Source organism: Carica papaya, chromosome 9 (genome assembly GCF_054855325.1).
Source record: "Carica papaya isolate Zhongbai chromosome 9, ASM5485532v1, whole genome shotgun sequence".
In the NCBI taxonomy this organism is placed as follows: domain Eukaryota; kingdom Viridiplantae; phylum Streptophyta; class Magnoliopsida; order Brassicales; family Caricaceae; genus Carica; species Carica papaya.
Genome location: NC_142317.1, coordinates 7,318,244 through 7,345,063, shown reverse-complemented (window position 1 = coordinate 7,345,063; position 26,820 = coordinate 7,318,244). Strand labels below are relative to the sequence as shown.

The 26,820-nt window shown below is 31.9% G+C and overlaps 3 protein-coding genes across 11 annotated transcripts; 1 reads left to right on the top strand and 2 right to left on the bottom strand.

Annotated features, from left to right (window-relative positions):
- Nucleotides 1-7,519: 7,519 nt before the first annotated feature.
- On the bottom strand, nt 7,520-10,682 carry LOC110820491 (RING/U-box superfamily protein). Of its 7 annotated transcripts, none has more exons than XM_088211579.1 (3): nt 10,528-10,679; nt 10,214-10,428; nt 7,520-8,965 (listed from the first exon to the last, which is right to left on the bottom strand). In XM_088211579.1, the coding sequence occupies exon 3, from the start codon at nt 8,870-8,872 to the stop codon at nt 8,063-8,065; it is 810 nt and encodes a 269-aa protein (XP_088067705.1). In that variant the 5' UTR covers nt 8,873-8,965; nt 10,214-10,428; nt 10,528-10,679; the 3' UTR covers nt 7,520-8,062. The 7 variants fall into 7 exon arrangements, with proteins under 7 accessions (XP_088067705.1, XP_088067707.1, XP_088067708.1 ...); XM_088211581.1 differs by having other exon boundaries at nt 7,520-8,928; XM_088211582.1 differs by having other exon boundaries at nt 10,292-10,428.
- A 5,344-nt stretch (nt 10,683-16,026) lies between these two features.
- Nucleotides 16,027-19,820, top strand: LOC110820522 (flavin-containing monooxygenase FMO GS-OX-like 9). Its single transcript, XM_088211773.1, is given in 8 exon segments — nt 16,027-16,723; nt 17,248-17,318; nt 17,396-17,554; nt 17,639-17,721; nt 18,451-18,586; nt 18,680-18,853; nt 19,398-19,425; nt 19,428-19,820. Coding segments are annotated over 8 exon segments (1,371 nt in total). The 5' UTR covers nt 16,027-16,161; the 3' UTR covers nt 19,586-19,820.
- Nucleotides 19,821-20,476: 656 nt separating this feature from the next.
- Nucleotides 20,477-26,473, bottom strand: LOC110820396 (uncharacterized). 3 transcript variants are annotated; one of them, XM_088211366.1, is made up of 5 exons: nt 26,314-26,473; nt 25,939-26,021; nt 24,355-24,669; nt 23,136-23,961; nt 20,477-22,972 (listed from the first exon to the last, which is right to left on the bottom strand). In XM_088211366.1, exons 3-5 carry the CDS (start codon nt 24,574-24,576, stop codon nt 20,817-20,819), a joined length of 3,204 nt encoding a protein of 1,067 aa, XP_088067492.1. In that variant the 5' UTR covers nt 24,577-24,669; nt 25,939-26,021; nt 26,314-26,473; the 3' UTR covers nt 20,477-20,816. The 3 variants fall into 3 exon arrangements, with proteins under 3 accessions (XP_088067492.1, XP_088067491.1, XP_088067493.1); XM_088211365.1 differs by having other exon boundaries at nt 25,939-26,473; XM_088211367.1 differs by lacking the exons at nt 25,939-26,021; nt 26,314-26,473 and adding an exon at nt 25,158-25,192.
- Nucleotides 26,474-26,820: the final 347 nt, after the last annotated feature.

Sequence of the window (26,820 nt, the reverse complement as noted above, 5' to 3'; positions counted from 1 at the left end):
GTGAACTTCAGATTCCATTACCTAGTGGTCTACTTGAAGCCATACAAATTTTTCTTCAATTTACATATCTAATTTTTTTTATTAGTCTAAAAAACTAGGTGAAGTCATATACACTTTTTCATACAAATTACCATATAGAAATGCATTATTTATGTTAAGTTGAAGAAGTAATAAGTCCTTAGCAACAACAACAACAAACAAAGTTCTGATTATGGTTAACTTCGCAACATGTGAAAAAGTATCAAGATTATTCGCACTAGATTGTTGAGTATAACCCTTGGCTACTAACCTGACTTTACATCTTTCAACAAAGTCATTTGTCATTCTTCTTATTTTGTAAACTCACTTACATCCAATGAGTTTTTTATTGGAAGACAGTGGAACTAAATCCCATGTTTGATTATCTCTAGTGCTTTTATTTTAGCTTGCATTGCCTCTTTCGAGCATTGGAAATTAATAGCTTAGCTATATATTTTGGGTTCAATTACTTGTGATACAACAAGGATAAAAAATTTATAATTTTTATCAATGTTGTCATAAAGTAAAAACCTTGAAATGCAATGAGGAGTGGACATATTAGAATTGACTGGGGAATTAAAGACCATACAGATAGTAGTCATACAAATAAGATGGTGTCAAGACCCAGCTTTGATATGTAATTTACCGAAACCTTAATTTAGAAAAAATCTTAAAGTATGGATGGTTTTTGGATAATTATAAAAAGTTTAAAAGATTAGGAGCAGAAAAAGAAATTAGAAAAGAAAAGAAAATTGCTTAAAAGAGATAAGAGACGGTGTTAGGGAGAGAAAATAAGAGAATTTGAGAGAGAGAGGAAGAATCTTTAGAGAGAGAAAATGAGAGAGAATACAAATATATGAAAGAAAAAATGTTTTAAAGAGAGAGAGATGGGTTCTTAGAGAGACAAAAAGAGAAATATAAGGAGAGAAGATATAATAGAAAGATAGAAATTACATATCTTGGGTTTTGATTTACAACTATTATTTATAGATATGAAATGGTACATGAGAACACTTATCAACCATTACAATTATTCAAGTGCATGAGAATATTTATAAATCATTGTAACTGTTCATGATTTTATGATATCTCAACAATTTCCTCTACTTAGACATCAACCTTATCCACAAGGTTGAGATTCAGCTTCCAATAATTGGTGTCAAAGGATATTATTACCATTTATTATAATTATATATATGTTATGTATATATGTGTACATATTTATTATTGTGCTACTGAAAAGATCTTTTCGATCTTTTTTTCTTCTTTCATTTCTTCTTCCGTTTTTCTTTCTTCCACTTCTTCTTCCATTTTTCCTTCTTCCACTTCTTCTTCCACTTCTTCTTCTTCTGGTCATCCTTCCATTTCATTTTCATCAGTGAGAGACTGAGTGAGAACAAGGTAATATGAGTGACAGAGAGATTGAGTGATTTGGTTCGGTCCATTAGGGTCTAACCAGTTTGGTTCAATGAACTAATTCAGTCTGAATCGGGTTTGGTTTGACCCCATATTGTCTTTGAACCAGTTTGATTTGAACTAGGTGGCTTTAGGATTTCTTCAACTGGTTCGGTTGTTGAACCAGTTTTAGGTCTTTTCTTTTAAAAACCAGTTTATCCCTTTTTGTTTCATCTTTTTTGTCATTGTATAAAGAAAAGAAGAGTCTCACTTTGCACTTTGCACACAACTACATCAACGACTATTGGTTTTGCGTCTTCTAGAAAAGTAACGTTGCTACTCAGCAATTGGATCATCATATCGAGTTTTCAGTCTATCCGAGAAAAGCTTTCTAGTGTTAGCCATCATCACCTTCCATTAGGATCTGGAACTTGACTTTGATACCAAGTTGTCTGAACTCAGCTTTGACATGTAATTCAACAGAACCTTAATTTAGGAAAATATTAAAGTTTGAATAGTTTTGAGGTAATTCTGAAAAGTTTAAAAGATTGAGGGTAGAAAAGGAATTTAAAAAATAAAAAAAATTCTAGAAAAGGAGAAGATATGGTGTCGAAAAGAGAGTTTGAGAGAGAGAAAGCGAGAGAGAATACAAATATGCGAAAAAGATAATATTTTAGAGAGAGAGACCAGTTTTTAGAGAGAGAAAGAAGTTTTTAAAGAGAGCAAGAGAGAAATAAAGAGAAAAAAGAGATATTAAAGAGAAGAGATAGAAGAAAGATAAAAAAATTTAGAGAGAGAATAATAAACTGAGATTTTATTTCATAAAAGTTACATGTCTTGTATTTGATTTACAATTATTATTTATAAACATAAAAGGGTACATGAGAATCCTTATTAACCATTACAATTGTTTAGGGGTATAAGAATCTTTATCGACCATTGTAACTATTCATAATTTTCTAAGATCTCAACGGATGCTTGTTTCTTATCTAATAGACTTTTTAGGCAAGGTTTCAAAATGATTAGGTTCTGAATGGTCATTTGAATTAAGAACATTATTTTCTTGTGATTAAATGAAGAATTAAATGAGGAACTAATAGGAATATCAGAAGATAAATATTACCATACCTGAATAGTGTTTGAGTCATGACCTGGAGTATGTTATCGTTCGATAGACCAAGTATTATCATTATAATCTGTCATGAGATTATCTATATGAGGCAACATAAAATCACTTGAATAGTTGTTAGGTGAAGAAACAAAAGGGAAGGTATGTTCAACAAAATCAACATCATGAGAAATAAAGAATTTCTTAGACTGTAAATCATACATTTGGTATCCTTTGATGTGAGAATGATACCCAAGGAAAATATGCTTGATTGCTCAATTATCAAATTTTGACTTACTAGGGACAAGATTAGAAATGTAATATAAACAACCAAAGACTTTTAGATAATGATATGTTGGAACTGAATTGAATAAAAGCTTAAAAAAAAGGGTATTATTATTGATGGCCAGAGCATGTATACAATTGATTAGATAAATGTTATGTAATATAAAATCCACCTATAATTTCATGGGTAAATTTGTTTGAAACCGCAATAGTCTTGCTACATTCATGATATGCTAGTGCTTCCTCTCTACAGCACTATTTTGTTGTGGTGTGTATGGACAAGAGCACTAATGTATTGTTCTTTTTGCAACAAAAAACTCAAGCACACTAAATTCCTTGCCACTATTTGTTCTAACACAGCAAAAAACTCAAGCATACTAAATTCCTTGCCACTATTTGTTCTAACACATTTGATCTTTGTATTAACTTATATTTCCAAAAATGCAAAGGAATTGACTATATTACTTTAGCTTTATTCTTCATAAGGTATAACCATGTATGCTCACTTTGGTCATCAACAATAGTTAAGGAATAATGGTGACCGTATAGAAAAGCAATGGAAAATAGTTCACAAATATCAAAATGCACTAAATCAAAATAATGAAGACTTAATTGGACAACTTATGTGAAAAAGAAGTCTTTTTTCTTTATTAAAGTGGCAAATGTCATATATAAATGAAGAATTTGAAGTCTTAATGCAAAAGGGTGATCAAGTAGAAAATGCCACAAACTTTTATTAGTAATAGCATATGAACAACGAAAGGGAAAAGTTTGAATAATAAAATTTACAGTGATAAAATCCTTAGTGTTATTGGTTTCAATATGATACAACTCATTCTTCTCTCTAACTATGTCAATCGTCCTCTAGCTGTGGGCTTCTTAAATGGTGCAACAATTATGATGAAATAGTAAGCAATATTGAGAATGCTGTAATAAGCGGCTAATATATATAAAATTGGGGAAAAATGTGAAGCATACAAGACATTATAAAGAAAAAATATGAGTAAAATATAGACATCACATGTATGCATAATTGATACTATTTGAAAATTAGGTAACTTGATTTATGTATAGACCCATAAAAATCAAACATCTCAATGGAAGTAACTATATGATCAGTAGCCCCATAATCAATTATCCAATTATTTATTTTGGTATAGGAAAATAAGGCAAATATGTTACTTGATTGTGATGTAGATTAAAAATTAGCTACAAGAGTATTGACTTGTGATATGATTGTTGTAGTTAGTAAATGTTGAATTAAGACTAGAAGCTTCTCATATTTTTTTTTTGGTGAAGGAAAAAGACAAATCATCTCAATTATTACACTGGGAGTTGAATCTTACACAGGATTCAACCACTTTAAAATTATTTTCTGTCAACTAAGTGATTATTTGATTGATGCTGGACATATTCCTTGGTTAGGTCTATAACCTGGCGAATAACCACATTTCTTGTAACATTTATCCACAATATGGCTAATAAATCCACGATTTGTACATATTGACTTTTTATTGTTAGCTCCTACATTATTCTTCTTACCAACTTTAGAATTATAGGTATTAGTCACTCTCTGTTGTTGTCCTGAAGTTTTATTTGCATCCAATATATTCGACTCATATTGCATAGAGATTCCTGCATTGAGACTCCGCTCATGTTGCAAGACCAATGCAAAAATCTTATTTAAAGGAGGCAAAAGCTTAATAAGCAAAATTTGAGTCTTCACTACGCTAAAGGAATTATTTAAACCTTTAAGAAACTAGATTATTCTAGCATCTTCCTGATATTTTCTATTTGTATTTGGTACATTACATGTACTTCTCAATTCATACTCACATACATGAATAAGTCTCAAATTTAAGAGTTTATTTCACAAAATTTTCATCTAAGTGAAATACTCAGTAACATAATGTGTTTCTTGCTTCAGTGAATAAATTTCATCTTCAAGGTCAAAAACACACACTGCATTACTTTGTGTGAATCGATCATGCAAATCCTTCCACAAATGTTTTGCCTAGTTTATCCATATTACGTTTTATGCTAAAAAGTTGATAATAATCTCATTATCCAGGAAAGTACTTAAGTACTACATCATTTCCATGCACTATATAGAGGATCATCTCTATTTGGAATAGGAAGAGATCTATCTACGAACTTCAACTTATTCTTGAAAATTAAAGCCAGTTGCATCGAATGAGATCAAAAATAAAAGCTATTACCTGTGAGTACGATTGAAGTAAACTGGAATGAATAGTTCTCACTCAGATGGAAGTAGAAAAGATTTGAGATAACTTCTTCAAGTTTTAAAAAATCTAAATTTGTAGATGCATCCATGATTGTTTACGTGACAAGATCTTCAACTTCCGACGAATAAAGGTACAAAATAGAGGGTTTTATCCTACATTCACCACCACTAATTGATTGAAGAAATCACAAAAGCTTTGATAACATATTGAACTTGTAATAAATCTAAAGCATTTAATAGAAATCTAACACTAAATGAGAAAGATTTGATGAAATGGGCGGAGAAGAAGAAGCATGCTCGGGAAGCAAAAAATGAGAGAAAAAAGAGAACTCGAGTTTGTAAAATTTGTGTAAAGTGATGAAAAATATTAATTGAGGTTAAAGAGATATTTATACATAGGGTTTACTTAAAGATAGTTACAAAACTAACCTTATATTTATAGATAACTGCATTTTTTATCCGCTATTTACACATAATTACATGGAAGTCTAATAAAAATTGTCTAAATAATTCGTTTACGGCAAGAGAAATTAAATTTTCATTAAATAACACAATTATTGACATCGCATTGACGTGGCAATAAAATCAAAGTTTGTTATTTTTTTTTTCTAACATGACATCTATGTGAACGCTACGTAACCACTAACATTATTGTAATAATTTTTTAAAGAATTTTTTTACTGTAACAAAAATTAAATTTATTTTTAAATAAATAGAATATATTTTTTGAAATATCCTTTATGTGACAATAAAAACACAATTGGTTAATTTTTTTCCGATGTGATGCCCCGTTTTAGGAGTAAGCCTTGATACTATCTGTTCTTTTCCTCTTGCTCTTCATTTTTTTCTCTTTCTTTCTTCCGCTTTCAGACTCCCAAAACTCTCTCTCTCTCTCTCTCTCTCTCTCTTCTGCAGCTCTTTCCCCCGTCTTCTCTCTACATTCAACCCTTACAAACACTCTCTCTCTCTCTCTCTCTCTATATATATATATATATCTCTACCACCTTCTTATTTGGGTGTACAGAAAAACCATGCTATCCAACTCAACTTTCTCTTCTTTGCACTTTACTCCTTTGCTTGCTTTCGCCATACTTTTCACCATCAACAGTCCCCATCCCATAACCACCATCGCTGGCGTTGGCGGCCATGGAAATCCACTATCCATTTATGTGCTCGGGCTCTATAATATCCACAAAACTCGTCAAAAATTCGACACCAGAACCTTCACCTCACCTCCTCCGCCACCCTTGCCACTTGAAGACGAAGACTTTCTTTTCCGGTTCAACTCCAAACCCGAAACTCGTTTGGTGCAACTTTGCTATTCTCTCCTGCAAGCTTCCCGTCCTGATGTGGTTCATGTTCCATTCAAATCTGAATTTACTGCAACACAATTGGGTCAAAAACATGATGAGGAGAACGGCGAGAATGTTAGCGGGTCATTAAAAGCGCCCGTTGGTGCTAAAGCGAGGATTGTGTCTTTTGCCTTTCAGAAGGCCATTGAAATGGGGCTCGACACCACCATCGTCTTAGCAGATTCCAACCAGATTGCGAAGCCTTTTCTCCTCATCTGCTTCTTAAATATGATATTCTGGAAATTAAGCAACTTATGGAATTGACGCAGCTTTAAAATCACTTTATAAATCTAATTGGTTTGAGTTACTTATTTGATAAATTATGAGACTTACATAACAAAAATTTCTTTTCACACCTATTTCCAGTATAACTCATTTATTATACAGAACCCTTTTAATGATCTATATTCTTCATATTATATTTACTCTGTTCTACTTTTTTGAGGAAAAAAAAATATTATATTTATTAAGAGAAATTTATGAGTTTGGGTGAGTAGAGAATAAAAAGTAAAGGAGGTGGGGGAAGGAAGGGTAAAATTACATTCTCCTTTTCTTCCTTTACTAGGATGTTTAAAAGGGGTTCGGAGTTTCATTGGTGACCTAGATCCATGCAGACAACGGATGATTGCTAGAATCATGGAGAACTGCAGCTTGGTAGGCACCATGGACTTTTGCCTTCCCCTAGATATTAGCCTGTATATTGATTTGTTCCTCCATGCAAGACATAGACATCTCTTGGATTTATTGGCTGGCCAAAATTCATAATGAGTTTATCACAAATATGAAATTCTTCCATATTGGAAGATTATCCATCTTCTTTCCCTCGAGAGAGGGCTGAGAAAGGTTGATTTCAACTTTAGCCCTTACATAATCTAGTACTAATTGGCAAGCGTTGGAATAGGTTAATCACCTACTGTTACATGTTACAGAAACACATTTACCAAAAGTATCTAAAATGTATCATAACATATAGACTTCTTCAGATGCCAGAATTCAAATATTTAAAATATTCAAAGTCGCATTTGAGCATCAAACGAACTCAAGTTCATACAACACCTAGAATAGAATTTAGACACCTAAAATGCAAAAAGATGAGTTGAAATATGCAAATATAAATAAACCTTTTCAAATACCAGAAAATAATACCATAAACTTTAAAATACACTTCAAATACTCAGAGACTCAAAAATGTATCCCACATTTTGGATAACCAAAAAATACATTTTAATACCTAGACTATTTAAAAACACACCTAAACACCTAGATTTACCTAGAAACACAACTGAGTACCGCATCGCATAGATGACAGATTTAGGTTTGTTATTGACTATATACATAAGAAACAAGGTTTGCTGTCAATTCATCTCACCCATCTTCTTATACATACAGCAATAAAGAGAGAAGAAAAAGAAGCAAAATATCACCAGTTTATTGCCGCAAAAATTAGGGGATTGCACTACAAAGCTCCACTGCTTGAAGTATCTTTCTGATACATCTTATCAGCAATGTTCTAAGATTTCACTGATTCTGAAACACAGATAAGGACGTTCACAAGAATATCATAAGACCATGGGATGAGGACATACTTATAGGAGAAGTCGACAGATTGAGGTGGAAGTGAGTTTGCATTAGGAGCCTGGTACAAGGTTTTATGGTAACTCAAGTGATGATTTCTCTAACCAACCAGTCCAAACTGGGGAAGGCAAAGTAGAGCACAAGAAAAGAGGGGACAGCAAACACAAAAGTGATAAGAATATACAGGGCCAGGATGGCTGCGCTGGCAGGTATTGCATACAGGATCATCAGAAGAAACACAACAACCAAAGGGAACTTAGCTGTCAAGCGAACAAAGAAAGCAAAAGACTTACGAAGCGATAGGTGGAGTCTTTCAACATTCAAGTAACTATTATGTATGGAATTCCCTCTGCCATGATTGAAGCTTGATGATTCTACTAGGGGCTGACATGGATCATGTCGATTGTTAATGCGGCTAGCTTGCCTGCGAACGGGAAGATTTCTGCTTGCATAACAGACTGGTTGATCCCCACTGAAAGAAGAACGTGACTTTGACCTATCACCATTCATGCTCTCAACCATCCAAAGGAGAAAGAAGTTCTTACAGGGAAACTTCATGCTTCCTTTGTAGACTAACCTCAAGGACAGTAAATTACACCAAGGACAAGAGATGAAGAATGGGAGATGAATAGTTACTGTTGGAAATTTCACAATAGCACGCTGCAGTCCCAATACACAATTCTTGCAGAGTGTGTGGCCGCACCATAAAACAAGGGGCACATTCTCAACAATGTTGAAGGACTCCCAACATACAGGGCACTCCAATCCCTCCTCCCTATCGTTGTTTAAAGAAGTATCATCATCAGAGCACTCTGAAGGAACCGGTTTCAGTTTCAAAAGATCACCCTTCAATCCGATGGCTCCAGTAATAGCTCTGGAAGCAAAACTCCACATGCTGTTTGCAGAAACAGTTGACTTAATGGGAACAAACAGGCTGAAGCAAGCTTGACCTTGAAGAAATTCAAAGATTACTCTTCTTTAGCATGACTGTCAACATCATACATGTCATAGAACAGTTACTTGGATTGTATTTTTTGTAGCTAATAATATTCTATAACAAAAGCTTATGCAGAGATAAAAAAAAAAAAGAATAGATTCGGTGTTTAAATTTAAGGAATAACAGCGAAAGCAATTACAGAGTAAGTCATGATAAGCAAAAGTTTCCTCTCCATAGTACCTAAGAGTATCTAAATCAATCACATCTGGAATTCAAGCGTACAAGAAAAACCCCCAATTCAAGATGAACTAAAATTGACATATATTCCAATAACAGTAGTACATGCCATTGATTGCACAAAACCATGCATAACACAACTAAATACATACAGTTACAAGGAACCAGAAAAAGCAATTGAAATAGACATTCAATGTTCGAAAGAAAATAATAATAAACATGAAATAAGATTCTAAACACAAAATCAAATGTAAATCACTGATCCTTGTAGCAATAATTTCAGCCCCAGAAAGTATAAAAAAATAAGTGTAAGCATTGTAGCATAGTTGTTTTATAACTAAAATATAGATTTCTCGAGAATACGAAAACCCAAGGTAGCCATTGGTTTGAAGGAAGTTTCCTGTCACGTACTGACCAAATTATTACCTAAGAGTCCCTCTTGAGTCTTGGATCTCTTGATCCCCATAGCAGCAAGTGGAAGAAAAAAGAATCACAATTTGTGACAACAGGCGTGCTATGTTATGAAAGGAATGTGATTATAGAAAAATCTTTCCACAACAATAGTTACACTTGTTTAAGCCTCCGATTTACTTCAAATAATATTCCAAGACAGGGTGCTGAAAATGTCTTATGACCATCTAACTATCACCGGAAAACCAAAATTATCATACTGCAATCACAGTCAATCAAAATTTTCCATAGCCCCATTTGGTTCAAACTTGTTGTATTGAAATTTGATTGTAACTTACATATGGATAATTGAATAACTCTGCTCGTAGCTTTAATTCTATATTTATAAATTTGTATTCCTAATTGTCAAAAAGGAAAATAAATTTGAAAGGTGTATGAACTTTTTCGTTCACATCATTATCTATTTGTATGTTATTCCTATTACTATCTGATAATAGAATTGAAATTTAAATCAAATGCAGTCCCTCAGTTTAAGCAAACTGGAATATGCTAATTCCCATCCATAGAGAAGAGTCTTTTTTCCGTAAGGAAAGAGTTCAACAGTCAATTAGCACCAAAAACGCACCAAAACGTGAAAGAAAAGACTCTACCAGAATTAAGAGCATAAGTAATCACTTCCCTTTATGCCAATCCAGATATCGTAAAAGAAACATGAAGAGAGTACTAACGACGGCATCAACGCTCTATAAATCCACAAACATCCGAGCTTTGATTTCGATAGAACGAAAACTGAAACGTAAAATACCACCTAATTCGCCTCCTATGATTCGAATTTCTCCCATTCTCCTCTCACTTTTCGCTCGTTCTCCCCAGAACCAAACAAAAGGGATGAGTGAATTTCGATAGTAAAAACCAGATTTCTGAAAGAAACAAAAAAAAAAAAAAAAAAAAAAAAAAAACTTACCAAGAGAGGAGAGGAGAACTCTTCGTCTCTGAGCGTCTGTCAGATAGGAATGAAACACAGAGGAACAGAATCGGTGTAAGAAGAGAGACAGAGTGTCCTTTTGCGTCTGCAAGAATCAATTTGAGGATTGCTTCTGCTGCCAACATGATACGGCGCCGTCTCACCGTCTTATTATTGTTATTACTCTCCAGTTGTATTATTTAATTATTAATTACTTTATTTCAATATAATAGTTTCTTTGTCACTTACAACTATTTTATTAACCCAATTAAAATTGTTTTTAAATTAATTCAACTTTAATATCCCAATTTATTTAGCATCAACCTTTACCACTCAGGAAGAAATTTAAAATAATGATGGCTAAAATTTTATTATTTATAAAATTATATGTGTGGGTGTATATACATGCATATATAATAATAATAATAATAATAATGTATTATAATTTCACTAGTAGTAGTAACATACCAAATTCAAATTTGGCTGCAGATGTACTAAACGTAAAGTAATAGCCAATTAAATATACGTACATACACTACTCCTACCTTCTAAGAATACTCCATATTTGCTTCTAAAATGAAAATTTTGTGCGTTTCGTTCAAAATAATTCAAATTATTTTCAGAAGATCTGAAATGTCTTTTTTTAAAAAAAAAAAAAAAAACTTTATTTTAAATTTTATGATATTATTGTAATATTTTTTGAAGGATTAATTTTCTCATTTAATTAAAAAATTACATCGATCCTCTTAAATAGATAAAATAAATAATTTTTTAAGTAAAATTAATTTGGTCTAAGCTTAAACTTTTATTATTTTATTACTATAATATATATTAAATATATTTAGGTACCATGATAAAAATTTTTACTAATGTTTATGATATATTTACATCCACTAAAGAAAATACATATAATATTTAATTTATTAATATATATTTCTTTTTATATAAAAAAATAAATTCATATCTATATAATTGATTTTTTTTATTATTTAATAATAACTCTCATATTTTTTTTGTGTATCTGTAGCATATAATTTATACAGTTATTTTTGTATACTCATATAATTTGTAATAATACGATTTTTTTATAGAAAAAATGATAATATATTTGATGTTAATAATAAATAAAGAGGAGATGAGAAAATTCTTAAGAAAGTTTAATATAAGTCCTAAGGTTTTATTTAATGATTTCTAACTTGTGTATCTCCAACTTAATTTTTATAACACTTATAATAATTTCAATATATTTATTTTAGCTCTGAACATTTTTAAAATTTTATTGGTCTATTCCTTTATTCTCCAATTAATTTTAAATATTTTTTTCTTACTTACTTAATATGTCTTACTTGAATATCCACATATCTGAAATCTAACTAGTGTTTGTATTTTTTTTCATGGTGATATATAATATTATACATTTTTTTTCTTCTTATAGTATGAGAGTTGCTCATATGATCATTAAGATTTGCTTCAAGTTTGTTGATAACAATCCCACTAAATTCTTAACCACTAGATTCGTACGAAGCTAACACTTTATGTCTTAATTCATTCGTCCAATAAAGCCATATAAGTTCATCATATTGTACCGTGAACACCTCATTCTAAGGGATTTAGATACTTAACTTATTCTTATACGAGACATTTTTTTAAGACTCTTTCCTCACTTGACTTACGTATTTTTTTTTCATGTTTTTGTTATTAAATTCCTCATGTATTTTTCAGATAATGAATTTAAAAATTCGTAAGAGTCATGATTCTAGTTTTTGACGAATTTTGTTGTGGTTTCATTAACTTGAAAATAATAAACAGATAGTAATGCTAAATTTTTTTTAAAATAAAATATTTATAATAGATAAACAGATATAGTATAGATGAGATTGAGAGAAACTTTAGAATTTTTACAGTGCTCAATCTTTACTTGAAACTTTAATAATTTTATAGAATAACTAAAATATTTGTTAGTATTTTCAACATATTAAAAAAAGTCATGATATTATCGAGAATGATGATGTATGTTAAAATTATGAAGTACGTGATTCTCTTTTGATCACCTAATATATGTTTACTGTACATATTAATTAAGTTGAAATGTTCAAATAAAAGAATAAGATGTATTAATAGCTCACATATATATTATTAATCAATGTCATATTTAGCAACAACAAATAAACATTGAAAAGGAAAAAGAACATAAAGAAGTAACAACATGTACATTTACTTAATGTCATAATTAGAAAACACTTGGAGAGTTAGCTTGAGCATTATCGGCACGTAAAAGCACTTGATTTGCTAGCTTTTAAATTTATGCAATTATTATCATGACTCCACATTAATTCATAAAAAGAAATTAACATTGACATAACATCACATAAATTCTAATTAATATATAATTTTGCCAACCAATAGGCTAAAATTTGTAGTTACCCAAATCATAGTTTAAGATACTCATCTAAAATAAAATAAACATATATTACAATATATATATATATATGTATATAGTTGTAGTTAGCTAGCATGATTAATGATTATAGTTTGAATTAATTAACTTAATTTTCAATAAAGATTCACTACTTTTGACCGGATGAAAATGTATTTCACCCGTTTGAACGCCACAACTCATTATTATTCTTGTTATTATTTTAATATAGATTACATTAATGTACTGTCCATATGTCTTATTAATTAGAATGTAGTAAAGCATAATTTAATTTACATCCTATACCTATATATATATGTATATTATATTAGGGATTGATATGGTGTTAGTTAAATAAACTATTCCACAAACGTACGGTGTGTGATTAGCAAACAAATTAGATATATACACATAATTTTTGGATTTATAAATGGATGGGGAATTATTTGGAAGCTTTTTATGGTGATGATCATCATCGAGTATGTAAGTTGTCGTGCAAGTTTTCCATCTCTTCAAACCAAACTATGTGGTGATTATAAACACACATAGATAAGTTATTATAAGGGATTATATTATATATATAATGCCCACTTATAGTATTAACTCTATTTAATTAGATTTAATATTAGCCTATCATCAATACATATTGTAACAGTTCAGATTTAAAAAAAAAAATTATAAATTAAATGTAAAAATAAAATAATAAAGTATTCTTTACATAATAATTTAAAATATCCAATAGAGATACGAGAATTACATTTATAAAAGAACAAGTGAAAAATTAAGAAATAAATGAAAAGTAAATAATTAGATATTTTAAAACGATCTTCACTAGAGTTTGAAGGGAGTTCATGTGGTGAACTATTTACAACTCCCTTGTTGATCGAGATCTAGATATTGATCATCTTAATCTGAAATGGGTGAGTTACACTAATTCAATAAAAATATCACACTACTCACCGATACAGAAATGAAAAATCATTATTATGAATTTTGAGAATATATGTAAGTAAGTAAAAAAATTTATTTTAATTTTTCACAAAAAAATATGAAATAAAAATTTAAAATATATTAATCATATTTGTGACGTTTGAATTTATGTGTTCTTCTAAAATATTTAAAAAGTTATATATATATATATATATAATAGACTGTTTACAAAAGGAGAAAAAGAATTGAGAGCAAAACATTTTTATAAATCAATAAGAACGTAGAATATATACTGAGAGAATATTTTAGAGAAATAGAGAAGTTCGAGATAAAAAATTAGTTTAATTTTGTCACTATAGTGATAATACAAATTTATTTTATCGTATCATACAAATTTAGACAATTATTATATAATATTTTTAAAAATATTGATGAGAAGTTAAAATCTTCCAGTGACGAGTTGGTTTATATATATTAATTATTATTGATTAAATAACCTATTTATCAGTCAACTAGTTTATATGTTAAAAGTAACATTACAATTAAATCATAGATCACACATGAGATAAATAAGAGTAAGTTATTATATTAATCGCTACAATTTGATATTTTTTGCAGTTTAATTCTTAATATTATTTTTGTTATAATTTGATTATTAATATTTTTTATTTGTTTTGAACGCTCAATTCTCTTTTAAAAATATGAAGTATGCTTTTATTATTACTAATTTATTAATAAAAATAACATTGTGAGCTATTTTTAAAAATATTCAAAATATGATGTAATTAATTTAATTTAAAAAAAAAATAAAAAAAGATGAACGTTTAAAATAAATAAAAAAATTATATTATAACAAAAAAATATTTTATAAATGTATTCGGTTTCAAAAATTAATTTGATAATTTACCCTATAAATAATTAGCAAGTCATATAAACATGGCTAGTAAGCCATAAGTTACTAAGCCAAAAATAATAGGCAATATGGCTAGTAGATTATAACATGTTCTGCTGCATAGTTACATAATCCACTCCAAATTTAATAATTAAATTAAAATCTAAATTTATTTACTATCAAGACATCCTAATGGACTCTAATCAACAAGCTAGTTCCTAGGTATTAAGATCTGCCCATGTATTATAATTCAAATATAACAAACTTAATACATAAATAATTTTTTATTTAAAAAGGTGTATATTCTTCCTCTTGAAGCAAGTGAAATAATTAAATAATTTATTTTATGGGTTGTTGAATTTATGGTTTATTTTTATTTAAATGTTATAATTTTTTTTTGTTAGGTGAATAATGCAGTGTAAGACAAGTGGATGAATGTCGAGAGGCGTAGCTTTGACCACACAGTTAAAAAGTCAAAATTAGAGTTGAAGTAACCAACACCGCATGATCATACTGTTGCACGATTGAATTCATGTTCCCTTGGCTTCAAGAAGAGGCATTAATCCACCGTGGGCCCCACCCACGCAAACACCAGAATTAAACATAAACCTATTTTCCTTAAACTTACAATTAAATATAATTTTGTTTTTTAATTTTTATATTTTGAATAAATTTTTTGTAAAATAGTTAAAATGAATTACCAAGGTCACGTGACAGGTGGTCCTTCTTTTAACGCCTCCAAATCTGGTGGTCATAAAAGTCAGATCTTGACAAGTCATCGTCGAGGATCCGACGGGCACAGTTGGCCTACCAAGATACATGTTCCACATCTAACAAATACTAGTATTAATTTTTTAGTGCAAGAATTTTAATAGAGTAAATTTAATTAATTAATTAATATATATATATATTATATAATTTTTTAAAATAAAAATATCAAAATATACATAATACCCATTCGAATTTTACGTTTTTTATTAAAAAATAAATAGGAATTAAGAGAAAAATGTTTAAGGTGACTGAAAAACACTAAATAAACATGGATCAAAAGGAGACAAAGCCAAAAATAATGATTTAAAATTGTCACGTGTGTCTCCTAGCCAGCAAACCATAACCATTCCCAATTTTTCACATTATATTATATTTTATATATATATATATATATGTACATTTCCCACTCAAACGTATTATTCAATAAATATTTCACCTATAAATATAAACCCCATAAGTCCATAACACATATAATCTCATTACCAACATTTTCCTTCACTCTCACACATCTCAATCTTCCCTATTCCACATTTATTTTTTTAATTATAATCGTAGATTATTTTTCTTATATATATATATTTTTTTAATTTTAAACTATTTTTTGAAAAAAAAAAAAACAAGTTCCATGGTGTCGGCTGAGAGAAGCCAAGCGAAGAAGGTATGCGTGATCGGAGGGGGACCGTCGGGACTCGTAGCCGCGAGGGAGCTACGGAAAGAAGGCCACAACGTCGTCGTTTTGGAGCAAAACCACGACGTCGGCGGGCAATGGCTTTATCAACCGAGAGTGGAAGGAGAAGACGCACTAGGACGGAACAAGACGTTGAAGATACACAGCAGCATATACGCGTCGCTGAGACTGACATCACCGAGAGAGATAATGGGGTTTACAGACTTTCCATTCATGATGAAGAAAGGGAGAGACATGAGGAGATTTCCTGGGCATAAAGAGCTATGGTTGTACTTGAAAGATTTCTGCGACTGGTTCGGGTTGAGGGAGATGATAAGGTTCAACACGAGAGTTGAGTACGCGGGCATGGTGGATTACGGGGAGTTTGGTAAGGAGGTCAAGTGGGTGGTGAAGAGTAGAGATGTGAAGAAGAAGGTGGCGGTGACGGAGGAGGAGGTGTTTGATGCGGTGGTTATCGCTACTGGTCATTACTCCCAACCCAGGCTCCCATCCATTAAAGGTACTTGTGTATATTATCATTTACGTTTTATCTTAAAATTTTAATAATTAATTTATATAAGCGGATTAAACATGTATTTTTCATTTTTATATGTAAAAAAATTACAAATCAATTCCTCCATAAAAATGATCTTGTAGTTTCATAAAAAAGGTTGACCAATTAATATTTATGATCATGAGAATGGATCACACCCGCCAGCCTGTATGACATGATATATACACATTTGCTACATAAGCAACTTAATCACAGGTTAATCCGACGGAAATATATATATATATATATATTATTAATTATTGAAATTTATTTATAAAAAATTAACAGTATTTAGAGAAGAAAATTTTAAGATTTCCCAAGTCTATATCTACATAAGAACTATTTAATTGTATATTGCACATGTAAATGGATAAGAAGTAATTATAAATACTTAATTTTAACTTGTTTGATTACACATTTGATCATAGGCATGATTAATTTAAAATTTTCTCACGTAATCATTTTATTTGGGGTTATGATTATGTGTTTAGGAATGGATTCATGGAGAAGAAAACAACTGCACAGTCACATATACAGGGTTCCAGAGCCGTTTCGCAATGAGGTTAATTAATTTAGATGGTAATTAATTAATTAGTAATTAGCATTAGAATGAATTAATTAGGCACGCAAGAAATGCAGGTTGTGGTGGTAGTTGGGAACTCGCTGAGTGGACAAGATATATCAATGGAGCTTGTAGAAGTGGCAAAGGAAGTACATCTGAGTTCTAAATCTCTTAATATTCCTGAAGGTCTTTCTAAAGTCATCTCTAAGCATCAAAACTTGCATCTTCACCCTCAGGTTTTTACTTTTTATTTTTTACGGATCAAATGTATTATTTAATATATTAATTAATTAATTAATTAGTAGTAACTGTACATGCAGATTGATTCCCTCGAAGAAGATGGTCGGGTTATATTTGTGGACGGCTCTTGGATCATAGCGGACACTATCTTGTACTGCACAGGGTAATTATTAACTAAATACTCCTATAATTAATTTACAGTCTTAAAAGATTCAAACTTTAAATATGTATCACACAACTATATATATATATATATATGTTAAAATTAGTAGTGGGAATTACTTAACAGCTAAAATTAAAAAGGAAAAGGGAAAAAAAAAAAAAAAAAAAAAGAAGGCATGCTTTGCATTTAAGTAAATGTCCGAAGAACTTTTTTATAAAGATGCAAAAGGAAGCATGCAAACACCTTATTTTGCACATTAATATGCATATTAATTTTGATTTTTTTTTTTTGTAAATTTGAACTTTTGACATAAATTAATCACGTATACATAGATATATGTGTATGTATATGAGATTAGAAAGACAGAAATGGCATGCATCATATTATAAATATCCTTTTAGGAAAGCAAAAAAGCAATCCATGTGTTGGGTCATGTTTTATTTATTGATTTTCATTTGAGTCAAAACGTGAAGTTGGCTGCGACTGATATCATGTTTGTCCCACAACAAAGTTAAAGATGAATTAATGAAGACCTGATTGGATGATCATGAATTTTGACTGACAGATTTTCTTCTGGTCTGCATCATGCATGCATGAGACATGCATATATATAAATGTGCGTTTGTATGTTTGTGTATATATGTATATGTAGAATGATAACATGAAAAAGAATATGAAAAATGAGTTTTGGGTTTGATTCATGCATATTGATTGATCATGTGTATGTAGGTATTCATACACATTCCCATTTCTTGACACCAAAGGAATTGTAGTTGTTGATGATGACAGAGTGGGACCTCTCTATGAGCACACTTTCCCTCCTTCTCTTGCACCTTCTCTCTCTTTTATTGGAATTCCCAGAAAGGTATTATATATATAAACATGTCTCTTTAATTAATTCATATGTATATATATATGTGTGTGTGTGTATGTAACTTTTAATGAATTATTATTGCAGCTTATAGGGTTTCCTTTCTTTGAATCCCAAGCAAAATGGATAGCCCAACTGCTGTCTGGGAAAAGAAGCCTACCCTCATGCCATGAAATGATGCTCTCCATCAAACAATTTTACCACTCAAGGGAACTTGCTGGCATTCCCAAGCACAACACTCATGACATTGCCAATTTTGAGGTCCTACATATATATATATATATATATATATATATATACACACAATATCCCGTCATTAATTTCCAATTTTACCCACATCATCTCCACATCCATATATATATATACACATACACATCAACATATACATAACTCTGTGATAATTTAATTAAAGCAAGTTATGGTAAACAAAATATGGGTATGGGTTTGAGTTAGACTGTAAATTTATTATAAGATGAGAATTTAAAAGAAAAAGAAACAAGTGATGTAACTAGGGATCAAAAGGGCTTGCTGTTAATTAATCATAGAAAAGAACATGCATGGATGCACCTTCTTTTTTTTTTTGAACTCAACAACAATCAAACAATCTTAATTAATTACCCACCGGCCAGTTATAAAGTGAATTAATAATAATTAATTAGATTGCTAATTATGGTTGCTATGTCCATTTCAATAGTATGCTAGCTCTTTCTATTTATACAAATCAATATGAAATACTCTACTTATTTACTTATAAGTCCCTCAAGATTCTCAAATTCTAATTTGGGACTCATCTTCTTCGTTCCAGTACTGTGACAAATATGGAGATCACATTGGATTCCCTCACTTGGAAGAATGGAGGAAACAGCTTTGTCTCTCAGCCTTGATCAACTCCGAGAAAAATCTCGAGACCTATCGCGATTCGTGGGACGATCACGAACTGCTTCAGGAAGCTCTGCAAGCTCCTCATTTTACTCAATTCCCAGATCATCATAAATTTTCACTCTAAACCCATTATTATTTTTTAAAAAATTATTATTATTATTAATTAATTACATTGTTTTGTGTCATCATTCATTGAGAAGAGGGATTGATTAGTTAATGCTAGAAGAAGTTTGTTTGTTTGTTTTTTTTTTTCAAATCATTTTTTATATAATTATAGTTGGATAAGAAGTGATTGTATTGAATTTTTTTGGGACTACCAAGTAAAAAAAATTTCAGACCCAAAGAAGTATTTTCCTTTGTCTTAGTCATATAAACATGGAATTAATAGCTCAATCTCCAAATATATTATTGTTATTATTAATTACTTTTATATTTAATTTATTTATTTTTCTCTTTTTTCAGTTTTATTTCAATATTTCGTATCCAAATTACCATTATCTTTGCTTAAGATTCTATACATGTCTAAACGTTCTCGATAATTTTAATTGTTGATACTAATACAAATAGATTGAATTAAATCGTAAATCTTCTACATTTCTTTTAATTATTAGAATTATATTACTCTTATTTTTATTTTGTACTTTTAACTATAAAAATTGAATATATTCTATTCAGAAAATTCAAGATGAAAGAAGAAGAATTTCACAGGGAAAGATAACAAGGCGAATTTTTTGGTCATCTAAATAACAGAACTGCATGAATAGGTTGGAAAGAACGACGTCGTAAAAGGCTAAGGAAAAATCAGAAAAAGGAGTTAACGGCCCTTAAAAAATCACTTGGGCTATATATATATATATATATATTTGTAAATTAATATATATATTTCATTTGGAATTAAATATGTTACTACATTCATATTTTAGATTAATTTTGAGATTATTATATTCTTTTAGAAAAGAAAGTATTACTTAATTTGAATTCCAATTTCTTCTTTCAGCCATATAAAACTAAAAATCTCTTCAAATAGGCTGGTTTTAATCAGGCATCAGCTCTTCCCTTCTATAGGTCTCTTTACAAAACCTGAAACATCTCAGCAGTCAACATGAAGCTTTTACAGCCCACAAGTATTTACAAAGAAAAAAATAACAAGGAACTTCTTCAGAATCCTCTGTTCAGGTTTTTGATAACTATCCCAATGGTCGGACGGACATATACCTATCATATTTTAGCAGACATGTACAAATAATATTCTCTTGATTCATTATATTCCCTTAGATTGCCAAAAAGATTTGTAAAGAAACCCACCACCATAGAGATTAGAGACTATAAGATTACTATCTTACTAGACTTCTCCTAGAATAAGCCTGCGATTACTACCTGCTGGACATCTCGGACCCCTGCGTCTCCTTGTTATCTTCCCCCAATTTATCAGTTTTCTCTCCTCCATCTGGACTTCGGGATTAATGGCTTGCTGTTGCCGCTGTGAGCTACTTGTGCTCTCTTGGACCCTGGAAGTTGAAACACAGGACCTTCTCCGCCCTCTTGCCAATACGTTTCTACCTGCATTTCTCAAAGACCCAGTTTCCCAACGAGTGCCAGCAGCTTCCATCAACCCTCCTATTGTCTGCAGATCCTCCGTCACTTCATACCTTGAAAGAGAGGCTAGACTGGGGAGTACTTCATTCTGAAAATCCTTCTGCTGCTGTCTTCCTCTTCTTGTTCTTCCTCTTCTTGGCTTATCAGGCAAGGACGGGAGAACTGTTACCTCTGGTTCTGGAATACTGCTTTTGCAGAGGTACTCTTCTGCCGTCATCTCAGTCAGCTGCAATGTCATGGCCTCAAAGTAGTCAATCTCATCAGACGGGAGCTCCTCCAGCACAGCACCATCCTTGCTACTTAAAGCTAATCCATACTTGCTCTCTGAATCGTCCACAACTGAAGAGGCTACCTTGGCAAACCAATAGAGCTGGCCATGAGGCGAAGATTTAACCCATTCATTATTGAGGATTTCTAGAGTAGTGCGTACACCAGATGACGAAATGGCAGTTATAGCTTCTGCTGCACCCCTCACGAGCTCTTCCAGATTTTTATTATCGGAACACCAAAAAGGCATCTCTAGGTGGCCATCAGATTCAACTCTAGAAGGACTATCCTTGTTTGCAAGACTTGATTGGCTCTCATAAGATTCTTCCCTTCGTAGAGATCTCTCCTTGCTTTCCGGAGTTGACAGTTTCTCATGGGCTCTTTCTCTGGGTGGAGAACTATCCTTGTTAGCTGGAGATTGATTGTTACCATACTCCTCTGTCGATGAAGAATTCCCCTTTTTTTCTGATATTGCTTGTTTTTCATCAGCTGGCCGAATGGGAAAAGAGCTCTTCTTGTTTTCTGGACTTGCTTGGTTTTCGTCAAGTTCGCCTCTTGGTCGATTACTTTCCTTGTTTTCTGGACTAGCAGGAGCCTCCAAATCTATTTCACCTGAATGAGAATGTGATGGAGAAGATTCATCTCCATGTCCGCATGAGTTCAGGTCTATGCAAACTTTAAAACCGCAAAGCTCTTTTTCAAGTCCTTTTTCTGCAGGTAGCTCATTTGTAGTTAGCTGTTCTTCTGAGTTGGCTAGTGGATCAAAATCCAAGTTTATATCAAGTAACATGTCTTTTCGGTTGTTCTGGTAGTTTTTGTCTCCAGGCAGATCCTGACTCTGTTTCAGAAGGGAGGCATGGGATGAACACTGGCAATTGGGGATACAAGGTTTGCAGACAGATGCCACATTTGTTGACTGTTCACTTCTTTTATCAGATATCCCAACTGGCTTTCCTATGAAGCAAGGTAATCTTCTGATTAAATCCCCTACTTCCTTACCTTCATCTATAATATTCTGGTAAACAGTCAAATTTGAAGAACTAATAGGCACAGAGTCCAGGTTCACCTCCTTAGAAGAATTTCCATCTGTGGGGACTTTGACAGATTTTGAAAGATTGTGGTACCAAGATGCAGAATCATCAGCATTACTTGATAACCGATTTACGTCCACCTTCTTGGAGTCTGATTGGAAGCCATTGCAGAATCTGCTCTGAGGGGAGTCTGTATTATCTACATTTGAGCCAGTTGCCAATCTGCTATTATCAAGAAACTTGTTTCTGTCAAGCCTGGGACTTAAAGAAGTGTTGAAAGATGTGAGTGCTTGAACTGCTATTGGGGTAACCTCTAGATTGCTTTTTCTTATAAATGAAACTGAGGACATCTCTGGAACATCAGTATGAGGAATGTGCCGATATGAAGTGCTCATGAAAGAAGTTACAGCTGCCCCAGTATGGCTTCTGGGGCAAAGATCTCCAAAGTTTTGTGAATCTTCATTCCTTGATCTTTTACCAATCAGATTGGACACGTGAGACCTTATTAGTTCATGAGGTTGCTTGACCTCCACGTGCTGCACTAAAGACGATTTTTCTGCACAGGGACCTTCAGGAGATGAATTCAAGTCAATTGTAGCTTTCCCTGCAAACAATCCTTTAGTCATTTGATATTGCCAGTTCTAATAACAATGACTAAAAATTCAAATAAGAGATAAGGATGTCAAATACAAACTTCCTATAAAAACTGAATAAGGGATAGATGAAATAATGTGATAAACGAATGCCCCTTAAGATAGTTTTCTCACCTGCAACATCATCATCAGAGACACCAATTTTTAGTAGTATATTCTTTTCTGAATGAGAAACATTTGAGGAATTTTCAACATCACCTCTTGTGTCTCCAATCTCATTTCTTTCATTCGACAAAACTTGAAAGTCTGAATCTACTATCCCTGATAGATCTGACGATTTCATCGTTTTATAGCCAGTCAAAGGACCCAGAGAACTACTAGGATTTGCCTTTTCCTCAGCCTTGACGGGTTCATTCAAGTCTACTAAACATTTTGCTTTTAAAGAAGTGCAACCTGACGTCCAATTGTTCTGTTGAAATTCTGAGTTGAAGAAAATACTGCTGGAGGGTTCTTTATCTCTCTTATGTACAATCTCAAATTTTCTCTTAAGAGGATAACTTAGAATCTGAGAAACATCAGAGACCTTTTCCTTTTCCAAAATTTTTTCTTCATCACTATCAGCATATTCATAAGCTGGAAGTTCCAGATCCAAGATCTTCTTGCCATATTTCTTGCCCTCAGACACCAAGAACTCAGAGTCTGCCTTGAATGCGCTTCTTTGAGAAGGATAAGAACCAGCTTGTCTCTTTTTTCCGTCAGCAAAATTTAGGGGCAATAAGCTGCTTTTAGATTCAGAAACATGTGATTGACCACAAGAAGGGTTCGCCCAGGGTAAGGTGGAGCTTTGCCATGTATTCAATACATTATTAAATGAGCTCTGAGAGAGAAGAGGATTTGACTGTGAGGTTTCAAGCTGGAGGTGATATTTACATAGCTCAGTCCTCTTCACTTCCTCCATCAACTCCTTCTGTCTTCTGTAAAGGCGATGGAGTTCATGGATCTGGACGGCCAAAACACCTCAGATTTCAGTGCTTTATGAATAGTATTCTTATCAAAACTTATAAATGAGAAATGTAAATTTCAGCATCCCCAAAAAATGTACAAATTTTTTGCTTTCTTCAATTTTCAAATGTAACATTGAGTTATAAGAACTGTCATTTTTTCACTGTAGCATTTACAAAAACCTGACTTATATAAACTGTCTAACCTCGTCCTCTATGCACGTATATTCAAAAAATAACTCGGCCACAAATTGTTGCTTAAGAGGAGGACTAATGTAAATGGATAACAACAGAAACAAAATAAAACTTTCTCAGAATTATATCAAGATAGTAGGCTGAATGGAACATAACAAACAAGATTTTACCCAAAAAAATCCACAGCCAAAACATACCTGATCCCTGAATATAGATTCATGCTTGAGCATTGTCTGCTTCAATGCTTCCTTGTTGCACCCTAAATGCAGATCAGGAGATGGTGATGATAAACTGCCAGGGCAGTAGTGTCCATTATTCAATATTTTATCAATATTGTTGAAGGGAAATGCACTGCCATTAACTTCTAAATTTAGATCCCTAGTGGAGTAGTATCCTGGGAAATAGCTTTTACACTGCATGTCTGCTTAAATTCGCAGCAATGCCATATAATATAAAGTTTCAACCAATAACAAATCAGGAAGAAACAACCTCTGTATCATGAAGAGAGAAACCTGTAACAAAAACCATCAAGTGCTAAGTTGATTTGCATACAAATAAAGAAAGAACTAACAATTTTTTCCCTCTCCCTTGCCGATAGAGAGAATCAAAGAAAACTTTCTATTAAGATACACTTCCAACAGCAGATTAACTCTTATATTTCTTCCATGTTAAACTTATATGGTGTTTGAAGGCCAAAGAATGTCATTCAACTAACAATGCACATGATAAAGCAGATGTTACAGTCACACATAACACGAGCATAGAGTCAAAACTTTATCAAATACTAAAATTAATGTCCACCTAGTAATTCCTTGAGCTGAACGTAGAACAAATACTCAAATGCGAGCAAATATTTTTCCATTTGCTAGGTGTATTTGAATTTCATAAGACATCAAGAAACAAAGTGAGAACTTCATGATTAATCTAGACTCCGCTGTAAATCCTTTGCTTCTGCAAGAAAATTACAACGTACATTTCCATTGAAAGACAAAAATCAAACCTTCTGATGTACTTTCTTTAAATGTGACTTGATCAATATGCTTCCAGCCTGTCACAACTGGGACAATTTTTCTGAGTGTACAAAGATTTAACAGATATTGAGATAGTGTTCGTAAAATAAATTAGGGAATTTTTGTAGTGTCCTCTGGGAGTGAAACAGTAGATGTACAGTCCTAAGAATCCATGAATATAGAAAAGGATAAACAATCATGATTTGCAAATATTCTCAGCAGTGAAAAAAATCAGAATCAAATTCCCTGCCGAGTAATACATCAATCCCAAGACTTGAGAGAAAAACAACCTACATTTACCAGCAAGACAAGAGAATTAAGGAGAATAAGCCCTTGTGATTTAGTCCATTTTCCCAGCATATAAAAAACAATTATTGTCTTAGGCTTCTTCAAAAATATGTTAAAAAAATCTAACCCAAGTACTTGTTTCAAAACAAATCCGATGATTAAAGAAAGAATTTTAAAAATGGGAAAGAGTGCATTTGATGATAGAATTATAATAAATCAATCGGTTAAACTATCATCAATGAACATGGATGAGATTTGCTATAAACAATGGGTTTACTTGGAGAACAGAGAAAACTTCCAAAAATTCCAATCATCAGAATAATTAAACAAACAAACAAAATCCATCGCACCAACAAAAAGAGGATTAAACTCGGCAACTCCATGAAACTTACCAAAAATGTAAAAAAGCAAAAAAAAAAAAAAAGAGAAAGAAAAGAGTAACCAAACCCGTTAAAAGAGTGATGTTGAAGCATTAAATCCTACCTGAAAATCGCATCTTCGCATAATTTGAGGTCCAAAAAACAAGCACCGATTCAGTCATTGGAGCAGCTCATTGACTTGCGGCTCTGCAAACTCGAAACAAGAACCAAAACCATCAAAGTGGGTATCTGTGGAAACTGAAGAATGAACCCAAAAAAAGAAGAAAAGAAACTCAGGGAAAAGGGCTCAAAAGACAGAAAGAGCAAAGTGGTTATTTCTGAAACGCCATGAAAAGCGAGATAAAATGGGGATTTTGGATCTGCTGGGCCAGTCTCAAGGAAGATTTAGAGAGAGAAGGAGGAAGGAAGAGAGTTGGGAAGAAAGAGAGAATAGGGAAGAATCCCAGAAAAGAAATCCATAGAAACAAACGAAACTTACACGAGAAGAGACATGAAAGTTGTCAAAGAAAACATTTTTCTCTTTCTCATTCCTGATTTCTTTTCTCTCATTTAATGTTTTGTTTTTGGATCTTTTTGAGGAAGTGTGAGAAAATAGGCATGTCTTTGGGGGGAGACTAATAGATTCTCTCCACCATCTTTGTTTTTTGGTAAAATCAAAAATAAAAATCAAAACTTTATTTATATTTTTTAAGGAATAAAGATTACAACTTTTCTTTGCATTTTTTAAATGTGACAAAAAGGAGAAAAAATAAATGAAAATACAACACCTGAATTTTTCATTTTTCATTTTTATTTTTATTTATTTTTTAACTGCAGCAACAGACACCAAACCAATATCTTCTTCCTTCTTCTTCCTTCTTCTCCTTCTCCTTCTCCTTCTCCTTCTCCTTACCTTGATTTCTCCAATTTAATAATATAAAAATCCAAGTTTAAAATACATTAATTAATTTCTTAATTAGTTAATTGCAGTAGTCAGCAGTGGACC

Excerpts from the sequence above, each read along its gene's own strand:
- LOC110820396 (XM_088211365.1), bottom strand. The coding sequence starts at position 24,576 with ATGCAGTGTAAAAGCTATTTCCCAGGATACTACTCCACTAGGGATCTA. Across the intron at positions 23,962-24,354 it reads AATCTATATTCAGGGATCAG|ATCCATGAACTCCATCGCCT; the intron begins GTATGTTTTGGC and ends TTGGCCGTCCAG. Across the intron at positions 22,973-23,135 it reads CTCTGATGATGATGTTGCAG|GGAAAGCTACAATTGACTTG; the intron begins GTGAGAAAACTA and ends GATTGTTTGCAG.
- LOC110820491 (XM_088211580.1), bottom strand. The coding sequence starts at position 8,872 with ATGTGGAGTTTTGCTTCCAGAGCTATTACTGGAGCCATCGGATTGAAG.